The sequence below is a fragment of the Thamnophis sirtalis genome, unplaced genomic scaffold (genome assembly GCF_051295495.1).
Source record: "Thamnophis sirtalis isolate CommonGarterSnake01/CBP01778 unplaced genomic scaffold, rThaSir2_p1.2 scaffold_1, whole genome shotgun sequence".
NCBI classification, from domain to species: domain Eukaryota; kingdom Metazoa; phylum Chordata; class Lepidosauria; order Squamata; family Natricidae; genus Thamnophis; species Thamnophis sirtalis.
In genome coordinates this window covers 179,965,490-179,976,161 of record NW_028261381.1, presented here as the reverse complement: position 1 = coordinate 179,976,161, position 10,672 = coordinate 179,965,490, and the positions used below count along the sequence as shown (strand labels likewise).

Genomic DNA, 10,672 nt, shown 5'->3' with positions numbered 1-10,672 from the left:
CAGCCTCCAGCCATCTAATCTCTGCACTCTTTCTAGAGCTCCAGTATCTCTTTTATGTGATAGCAAAGTTGGATGCAGTATTCCAAGTGTCTTCTTAACAAGGTATTATAAAGTGGCACTAATGCTTCGCATGGTCTTGATTCTATCCCTCTGTAAAAGCAGCCTTCGTCCATGAGGGCAAAACTGAAGAACTGAATATCATCAGCCTAAGAAAGATACCTGATGTCAACCGAGAAGGCCTTATTCATACACTCTGAAAGATGGTGGATTGGGCTCAATCTCTTCCCACCAACCAACACTGAATTGGTCCACCTTCGGATGAAGGAGAGAACCACATAACAGGATGCACAAATTCTCTGTTCCCCCCCGCTTCTAATTTCGTCTGCTACTCTGCGGTGACAAATAAACTAGTTATTCCCAGTTACAAAAGTATAACTGATTCTCATGTGCCAACAAACCCCCCATTAGCACTCATACTAGCTGACCAACTATGGCCCAAGCCAAACTCCATCTTGTATGCAGGAGGTCAGTTTCATGGAGGTCAAATTCACAACTTCACCATGACTCCATCTGCTCTGTGCATTACAAGAAACACAAACATGCTGTTTTTTTCATTCTGGTGTATGAGAAGCTATTGCTACTTGGGTAGAACAATTGCTTTCCCTTGCAATTATCAGAAATACAGTAATTCTTCGGGTATTCCCTGTGGATTTCTTGACACACATTTATCTCTTCTAAGATAAAACCTGCTTTAAAATATATGTCTGAGTTCTCCAAGCGGGGGCAAAACATGTCACTTTAGCTGTCTTGGAACGAGCTCACTCCTGGGTTGAAGAGACTCACATGACTTTTTTTCCTCTATGGTCACAGCCCCAAACACAGCTAAGAAGAAGCATTGTTGATATAAATTTCTCTTGGTGCCATTCAGGTAGCACAGGTGGTGACTGCTCTGCTAAAGGTCCAGTGAGATTTCAGAAGCAACCTTCAAATCAGTTTCTGCATAAACCTTGATTTCTGTTCTAGGAGGGAAGGTGATAAGAATGACAGGCAGGAGTCATGCTGATGCTGATGCTGATGCTCTTCTGGCTCCTGGCTCCAACTACAGAGAAAAGGCTACGCACCATATGTGTCTGCAGGAGTTTTATCGGCTTAGATAAAAGCTACTGTAGGCCTGGTGATCTCATTATTGGTGGGAATTTGCCCTTGGGAAGCATTTTAGAGACTCCTGTCAAAGACTTTAATAGACCGAATCTTCCTTTCAATGCTGGGTAAGTTTCAGCTGGAGGGAAAACATGCATGATAATTATTCTCTTTGCTTTAAATTTAGGGACTTCTTTTCAGAAATACTTCTAATATTTGTACTGCCCTGGTTTAGTGCACATGTTCTGCTTTTCTCAATAAATTACCAAGCTCTTAAAATCGGTTGGAATTCTCAGTCTCTTCATCAGGAAGATGATAAACCACAAAAATGAAGAGGGAAGCCATGCACAAGATTTCCTGTCATGTTCTCCAATGTTTTTCTCACTACAGAATCATCACCAGTTATTACCAGCAGTTCCTTGCATTGATGTTTGCAGTCTCCGAAGTCAATACGGATTTTCTTCTGCTCCCCAACATCACCCTTGGCTTCCACATCTATGGCAATTTCCAGAGGGAGATATTTATTTCCTTAGACAGCCTCTCCATGCTCTCCTCAGGAGGCCAAGTGGTTCCAGGTTACAAATGTGATCATCCGGACATCCTGCTGTCGGTCATTGGTGGTCTCAGTGCCAAATCCTCACAACTGATGGACTCCATCTTCAGCATCTTTAAGGTCCCACAGGTAAGAGAGCTCTCTTGGATACAGTGTGGAATAGACAAAGATCAAAAGCACACAGAGAAGCCAAAGATGAAACTAAAGGTAGTTTTTGGGGGGGTTGGGGAGCATATAATGAACTTTAGACTCTTAAAGGGTAGCCATCATTTTAGTGTCATTTATTTGATGTATCGGGTTGTTGGTTTCTTCTCTTGTCTTCCAATGTATCACAACCAATGAAAACAGCTAAGAAGGAGAGCAAAAAAGAAAGGAAAAAAGATTAACAAATCAATAGACCACTACAAAACTGGAAAATGTTTAAAAGATAGAAACATGAGATAGACTATACCAAATAAATATTATACAAAATGACTTAAATGTAGTAAAAATTGTCATATATAGAATATATAGATTATTATATATAGAATGAAAACAATGTATGAAATAATGTAAATGCACAAATATACAAAGCTATAGTTATAAAAGGTTTACTTGTATAGATAAAAAAAATCACAACAGATATGTAAAAAAATGTAATGTGTTGCAAAGATATGAAGTTTGTACAAACAAAATAAAATATTTTTTAAAAAATAGCTAAGAAGAAAAGAAGATTAATTTTGCCAGTCAAAGTGAGTCAGTGTGACTGCGAGGGCCATCAACCACACAATGGTCACTACTAAAGTCAGCATACAACTTTGACTTTGTCTTTGAAAAAAAGAATCTCTTTTTCTCCAGCTGGGTGTTGGCTTTGAGTTCTCTCAGGGAGAGAGAAGAGTTTATCCTTCCTTCTTCCGGATTAATCCCAAGGAATCTCCTCAGTATGTGGGTTTAGTCCAGCTGCTCCTGCATTTCCAGTGGAACTGGGTTGGGCTTTTTGCCCCTGAAGATGACAATGGGGAATGTTTCATTTCAACTCTGACGCCAATGCTCCAGGAGAAGGAGATCTGCCTGGCCTTCACTCTAATGCTGAAATTGGATAGTATGAAAATCATTATGAAAAAGTTAATTCTCAATTTTCATACCTGGTCTAAAGCAGAAGTGTTTATTGTGTTTGGAGACTTCATTCTTACCAGTAGTGTAATAATGACGGTGCATTATTTTGGAAAACTCAGAAAAGTATCCTTAATTAAAGTTTATATCTTCACTTCACATTGGAAAATTGGCGTGGAAGAACCTGAAGAAGCATTGCAATTTATAAAGAGTTTGCATGGGGTCCTGCATTTTAGGGACCACTCTGGGGATGTCTCTAAATTCAGCAAGTTCCTCCTGTCTTTAGACCCCTTGAACCCCCAAGGAGATGTCTTTCTCCCTCAATGGTGGGAAAGAGTCTTTGGCTGCAAGATCCATAAATCAGGAAAGATCCCTCCAAAGGGGGAAAAACAATGTACGGGAAAGGAGAATCTGCAGAATCTGCCCAATTACACTTTTGAAACAAGCATGACAGGTGAAAGTTACAATATCTACAATGCCATTTATGCTCTGGCACATGCTTTACATGCAATGCATGGATCCAGAGTCCGACCAATGAGGCTTGGAAAGAGGATCTCAGACATCCAGTCATGGCAGGTAATTTCTGTGGCTTTTGACTCAGTCCGCTTAGTTCAGAAGCTCCCCATATGAATTTCTTCTGCTCCTGATTAAATGTCTTCATACTCTCATAGCAATTCATCTGAGACCCTGCCCTTTTTCTTAAGTTTACCATTTGTTGTGCTACTCAGCTTGCTGTGTGAAAAGAGCTTCAGATTAACAATGGATGGAAATTAACCAAGGAAAGAAGCAACGTAGAACTAAGGGGAACTTTCTTAATGAACAGTTTACATTTAGAAGTCATGGGTGCCCCATTGCTGGAATCATTGAAGAAGAGGCAGGATTGCCACTTGTCTAAAACTGTAGAGGGTCTGTTGCTTGAGAAGGGGGTTGGACTAGAAGACCTCCAATGTCCCTTCCAATACTGTGATTCTGTTTCTATGACAACCACAGCACAGAGCAAGATTCAAAGTGATCCTGATGGGTTCCTGGTCTGAAATTCATCAGGATTCCCTGCATAAAAGGCTAAAAAGTTGGACCTCTCTGAATAGTAAAGTGACCAACCAGGTCAGATGCTTCCTTCCACAGGGCCCAGCGGATCAAACCTGGTTCCAGCTGGCTCCTTATTGTCATTGCCTTTGACAATAAGCTGGAGAAAACCAGTGGAATTTTCCATGGTTCTAATAGAAATGATTTATTCATTTCAATCATTCATTCATCAGTTAACAAAACCTTGGGCCAAGTAACTATTTGAAAGTCTATGTGGCCATGCCTCACAAGGGGAAAAGCCTAAAATTAAATTTAGATTGTGGAACTAATTTTTTTATTTTTTGGTGAAATTGGAGATGGAAACCATGACAAAGGGGAAACTTTTAGTTTCAGAGTTACATAAACCTAATTCCTCAGATCACCATCAAGAGATGGAACTAATTTACCAAATATAAACCCATGTTCACAAGATGGCCATCATGTTATGATAGAAGCCATGATGTCTCATTTGTAGCTCTGTCTGGTGGTTGTCATAGAAACAGAATCACAGTATTGAAATAGAAAAGCCCAAATACTCCAATTTCTGAAAGTCTCCTTTCTTTCAGATTCTTGCCTATTTGAGGACCATCCAGTTCAACAACAGTGTTGGAGATGAAGTCTCCTTCTCAGAAGATGGACTGGTATCTGCTCGTTATGATCTTCTCAACTGGGTTCTCTTCCCCAATAGATCCTTTGTCCCCATAAGAGTTGGGCATGTAAATCCTGAGGCTCCCCCAGGTCAGAATTTCACCATTAAATCTGATGGAATCATCTGGGCCACCAAGGTGAGCTGAAAGGAAATGTTGTAAGTTCGGGGAAAGATTCATTCTCTTCTTGAGATGCAAAACATCTTCCTAACTTGAAAAATTATCAATTGAGTCAGAATTTATGGCAGTCGTTTGGTGAAAAATCTCCTATGCATGTAACACATTTAAGCTCTGATGAATGTCATTCCACAAAGGTTTAGGCTTGGGAACACTGTTTCCTTGAAACATAGGATTCAATTACAGCCAGCAACAATTATTTCCATGGACCATTGTTGTATCATCACAGTTCTTTCTTTTAGAAATCCTCTCATCCCATCACAAGCCTTCCTGTGCAGGCAGAGACTCCCCATCCAATCTCCCACATCTATGGGTGTGTCAGGAATGCCCCTGGCCTGGTTATCCCAGGACTGTTCCTGATTTCTGATAGACAGTGGCAATGTCTTTAGAAAAGATTCTGATCATAGAAGTAGGAATAAGGAAGGGAAATAGGAAAGGGAAAAGAATGGATTCAGCAGGTTCATTGCTTAGGTCATCTCAAGTATTTCTCTTTTCCCTTTCAGAAGGTGCCCTTTTCCAGGTGTGGCATGAAGAGGTGCCATGCAGGAGAGAGGAGAAGAGTTCCAGAGGGCCAGCCGGTTTGCTGCTACCAATGTGATGCTTGTCCAGAAGGGACCTTTTCTAATCAGACAGGTAGAGCAGACTTCAAATGTTCATCTTCCATAATCAAGGAAGACATTCATTAAATCAATATATATATTTTTATTGTATCATTTTTGATAAGATTGACAGGCACTCACACTTTTCAGTAGAACTTTCAGTTTAGAGATCTGTTCTGACCTGCTCCTCCATCCAGTAACGAATGCCGAGACAAGCATAACTGGAATATACTTTAATAGCAAGAAACCAAAACCTTGGTGGCTGAAAGCCAAGCATAACAAACAGATAAGGACCTTGGCAGCAACTCAGACAAACCTTGGCAGCAATCCAGCCTGCCAATCTAGTTACCAAAGTTCTCCAACTTTTAGTCAATGTGTTGACTTCTGCAAGAGGGGCGTGTGCCCCTCTTTTTATAGTCTGGAGAGGAGCCTAATGACCACCGGCTGGGTGCAATTACCTCCTGTACTTGCGCAACTGTTCCTGATGCCTATTAGCTCTTTGGTGCCAGGCATCCAGGAACAACTCACTGCTGGCATCCAGATCACTCTCCCTTGTCTCCTCCCAACTGGTCCAAGGTTCAGGCACCTCCTGATGGCCAACCAGCCTCTCTGCACCCTTCTCAGAGTCGGAACCCTGTCCAGGGTCCTCCACATCTTCCAGAGCCGACTCATAGGGCCCCTCACTGTCGGAGTCTGGTGGTAGCTCCAACAGCTCCTGCTGGGCCACAACAGAGATCTAAACTCCCCTGACCACAGAGACCACCTTTCCTGGCCCACCTTTCACATCCAATTGGGAAACCAACTTCCAATCTTTTCCTGAGGAAGTGGAGTGTATAGTCCACACTTTAATTTTTATTATTCAGAATATGCTCTTTCCTCAACACTACCAACCTCTGAGGAAATAGACCTGCCAGGGAAAGAGGACATTCAACAATCTATGTCCCTTTGATAGAGCAGGAGGGATCAAAAACATCTGAATGAACACATTTGAAGATTACAAATCTTCAGTTTACAAAGCAAAGAGGTTAAGGCAGGGGTAATGTACACATAAACAAAACAACAGCATTCCTGGATAACAGATTTGTTCTTCTTCTGTGGGTTCCATTATAAAGTGAGGGGAAAAACAGGCAGTAATCTCAAACTAAAACCCACATTATTCATGGAAATGCAGTGGATGGATAGTTGGTACTGAAGGAATCCTTGTCTCTGGCTAATCTATCTCCAGGATCATCATAAAGAAAGGATGATTTGCTCTTTTTGATGCCCAATAAATTGCTCAGTGGATTCTTTCATCACTCCCTTTGTGGGTAGGTCATTAAGAGAAAGGCAACACTCATATCATTTATGCGGGGGGGGGGGGGCGGATAATGTGCATGGTAGTTGCTGAATAAATCCTTAGACAAAGATTTTTGATTTCAGATGCAGCTCACTGTGAATCCTGCCCAGAAGACCAATTTCCCAACAAGGACAAGGACCAATGCATTGCCAAGAAGGTCCACTTCCTTGCCTATCAAGACACCCTGGGATACATCTTAGTTTTTCTTGCTCTTTTTCTCTCAGTGATCACATCTGCAGTCCTGGTGATTTTCTATAAACACCATGACACACCAATTGTCAAGGCCAACAACCGAGACCTCACTTACATCCTCCTGGTCTCCCTATTGCTTTGCTTCCTCTGTTCCTTCCTCTTCATTGGTCAACCAGGGAAGGTCACCTGTCTCTTCCAACAATCTGCCTTTGCAATTCTCTTTTCCCTTGCAGTTTCCTCTGTGTTGGCAAAAACTGTCATGGTGGTTCTGGCTTTCATGGCCACCAAGCCAGGGAACAGGACAAGGAAACTCTTAGGAAAACCACTGACCAACTCCATTGTCTTAGCTTGTCCCCTGATTCAAGCAGTTCTTTGTGCCACCTGGCTGGGAACCTCTCCCCCTTTTCCTAACTTGGACTTCAACTCCCTATTTGGAGAAATCATCTTGGAATGCAAGGAAGGCTCAGCTTTAATGTTCTACATTGTCCTCGCCTACCTAGGTTTTTTGGCTTTCATCAGTTTCACAGTGGCATTTTTAGCTAGGAAATTGCCTGACAGTTTTAATGAAGCCAAATTCATTACTTTTAGCATGCTGGTCTTTTGCAGTGTTTGGATCACTTTCCTCCCCACCTACCTGAGCACCAAAGGGAAGTCCATGGTGGCTGTGGAGATCTTCTCCATTTTGGCATCTGGGGCTGCTCTCTTGGCTTGTATCTTTTTCCCAAAATGCTACATTATTCTACTGAGGCCGGATCTAAATTGTAGAGAAAATATAGTAAGGAACAAGAATTTCTAACTAATGCAACAGTTGGCCTCATTTATGTTTTTGAGGCATATTTAGAATGTGAAAAATTTCTAAAATATGATAACATGGAGGATGAATTTTTCCATTAAAATGTTTCTATCAAGTGCTGTAATATAGCTGTGGTCAACAACAATCACTCAGCCTTTTTATTTTATACTTCCTTATTTTGTCTGGCCTCCAGAAAACCTCTTCCTTGTTTAACAATAAAGAAATCTCAAAAATATGATAGACTCAAAAAGAATCACTAGGCTGTGACTTTAAAAGAGTTTCTTTTAGCTAATAATAATTCCAGAAAGCGATTAAGAAATGAAAGTTTTGACTTAGTGTCCATTTGAAAAACAAATTCCAAAATGGCTGATTTTCCAACAATGAAGTGAGCGGCGCTCTGACTGCTTCAAAGCACAGCTCCCGAGGCTTCCTGCATACCTCTGCTGTATGGAAGGTCATGTGGGGTGATTCTAGCAGTCTCCCTAATGCAGGAGAGTCATAATAAAAGGAAGGAATGCCTGTTCCTTTTGTTAGTAAGTTGAAAACACCATAATCCAGAGAAAACCCCCTCAGGGAACCTCCCTGATCTAGTCATCAGACAGCCATCTTCACCATAGCAATAGCAGTAGACTTATATACCGCTTCATAGGCCTTTCAGGCCTCTCTAAGCGGTTTACAGAGAGTCAGCATATTGCCCCCAACAATCTGGGTCCTCATTTTACCCACCTCGGAAGGATGGAAGGCTGAGTCAACCCTGAGCCGGTGAGATTTGAACCGCTGACCTGCTGATCTAGCAGTAGCCTGCAGTGCTGCATTTCACCACTGCGCCACCTTGGCTCTAAAAGTCCTGCTTTCCTAATGCCATCTGCACAGCTATGCAAAAAGCTCAGAAGCCCTGGAAAAATCCTCAAAAGATAAATGCACAAAGGGTGATGGAGGTAGGGAAGGGGCCCGACCCTTTTGGAAACTTGGGGAGCAATAAAAGTCCTGCAGGTACCTAGTATGGGGGGAAAGACCCAGCAGACAAAGCAAGATCAAAAGATATGAGGGGGTTCCCTGGAGGACAGGAAGCAGAGAACAGAGCGATTCGGAGTGAGGGAGGCCTGGAAATCTTAGTTTTCTCTTTATTTATTTTCAGTCCTGCCACTTCTCCATATTCTATTTTTTTATTAATTGAGACGCTGTTTCTTGTGGATCTTCCAAAATAAAAACTAAGTCATCTGCAAATGCCTGTAATTTATACTTTTCCTTTTTTTATTTCCATACCTTTTATCTCTGTATCTTGTCTGATGTTTTTATTTAATACTGCCAGTGTCAATACAAATAATAGCAGAGACAAGGGGCATCCTTGTCTTGTGCCTTTCTTAATGCTAACCTTCTCAGTCATACTTCCATTTACCATCAACTTTGCAGTTTGCTTGTAATATATCACCTTAATCATATCAATAAATCTCATCCCAAAGTCCATGGCTTTTAATTGTGGTAGCATAAACTTGTGAAACCCTGAATCTCTTAGTGATTCTAATATTGTAATGATCGAACACTCCAGTATACAGCTCTCCCAAGACCTGGCTAGCCTTGCTGATTTTGGAATAAATTTCTTTCTCCCAATAGCCATCAGTCAAGTTGATGCTTCTCAAGTGTTTGCAGCTGTTGTATTGGTCAGATAGCTGTCAACAACAGTGATTTTTGGTCTGCAGGGTTGATACTTGGCAAAGGCTACAACAATAAAAAAGGAAACTAAAAGAGCAAAGCAGCCCACACCCAGATAACCATGGATTAGCACCAGACAAAAAAACAGAAAACAATATCCTAGTCAAGGAACTACCAAGGGGGGGGGAACCATACGCCCATCAACATTGACAAGAAAGCTACTGGATACAAACAGGGAGCAATCCCCACCCTCACTAGCATTTGAAATGTCTGCAAGCAAACAACCAAACTCATAGGACACCAAGGACTCCATAAATACGTAGATAACAGAGTGAAAATTATATTTATTTATTTATTAAATTTATATGCCGCTCTCTCACTCTACCAAGCAACTAGGTGGCTACAATTAGAATCATAAATATGAAAACATTAAATATTGAGACGGGGAGCAAAATTTATCCAATGGCACCATCACCTTTGTCAATCCACCACCCACCTCCTACATAGGACACCAGGCTAACTGCCTAAGCCAGTTTTTAATAACCTTCTTGAAGACCAGAAGGGAAGGGATTGACAGACCTAAACACAGAAGCAGCTGGACTAGAGCCACATACTGAGAAAATTTAGAATGTGATAATTTTTTTTAAAAAAATGTTAACAAGGAGGAGGAACTTGTCCATGAAAGAATTCCTTCTCGAGTCCTGCAACTGGTTACAATTTACTTATGGTCTGCAACTATCATCCAGTCTTTGTTTACCATGTTTCCAAAGGGTCCTCGGTGATGTTCAGTGCTCTGATTTGATGGAAATCCTGTTCTTAAAGATTTATTTTTTATTACACGGAGGAAATTTTCTCATTTTATTCCTCTTAATTTAATGTATTTATTAAGTTAGTATTTTTAATGGAAGGGTTCAGTATTAGTGTTTTTAAGAAAATAGGGTTGTTTCTTAGATATCTGAGGCTTTATAGAATTGCCAACCACTATTCCATTATTTTTGAAATGGTAGAGTTTAAACCCCCCTCATATCCAGATCTGCTATACTTCCTCCTCAATGTCAGGAAGACTTTTCCTGAGATGGATGAGCAAAGTATGTTGTATTTTATGCAGTATTTTATCATCTCTTGTGACATTTCATCTCTTTGGCATTCTTGGTAAACCATGGTGCTCTATGAGATTTGCATAGATAGAGAGAGGAATAATTCAACCCATGCCCAGGATCACAATCTAATTTCTTTAATGAGTATCTGCTTTTAGCAAGATCATCCAGGGCATAACTGTAATCCCAGCTTCCCAACTAAAGTCAGGAGGCATCTGTCAATCACCCAGTCCTGGGACATGTACTTTTTAAAAGATGATAACCAGCACCTTGAATGGTGTCTTGGAAGAGCCTGGGAGCCACTGCAATTCATGCAACAGAAGTTTGT

General features: G+C 41.1%; 1 protein-coding gene across 1 annotated transcript; it reads left to right on the top strand.

Annotated features, from left to right (window-relative positions):
- Positions 1-1,056: 1,056 nt before the first annotated feature.
- Positions 1,057-7,597, top strand: LOC148049944 (vomeronasal type-2 receptor 26-like). The gene is made up of 4 exons (XM_087705682.1): positions 1,057-1,268; positions 1,531-1,822; positions 2,651-2,774; positions 6,693-7,597. Exons 1-4 carry the CDS (start codon positions 1,057-1,059, stop codon positions 7,595-7,597), a joined length of 1,533 nt encoding a protein of 510 aa, XP_087561808.1.
- Positions 7,598-10,672: the final 3,075 nt, after the last annotated feature.

Coding starts and splice junctions, on each gene's coding strand:
- LOC148049944 (XM_087705682.1), top strand. CDS start 1,057: ATGCTGATGCTGATGCTGATGCTCTTCTGGCTCCTGGCTCCAACTACA. Junction 1,823..2,650: donor GCATCTTTAAGGTCCCACAG/GTAAGAGAGCTC, acceptor CTGCATTTCCAG/TGGAACTGGGTTGGGCTTTT. Junction 2,775..6,692: donor TCTAATGCTGAAATTGGATA/GTATGAAAATCA, acceptor TTTTGATTTCAG/ATGCAGCTCACTGTGAATCC.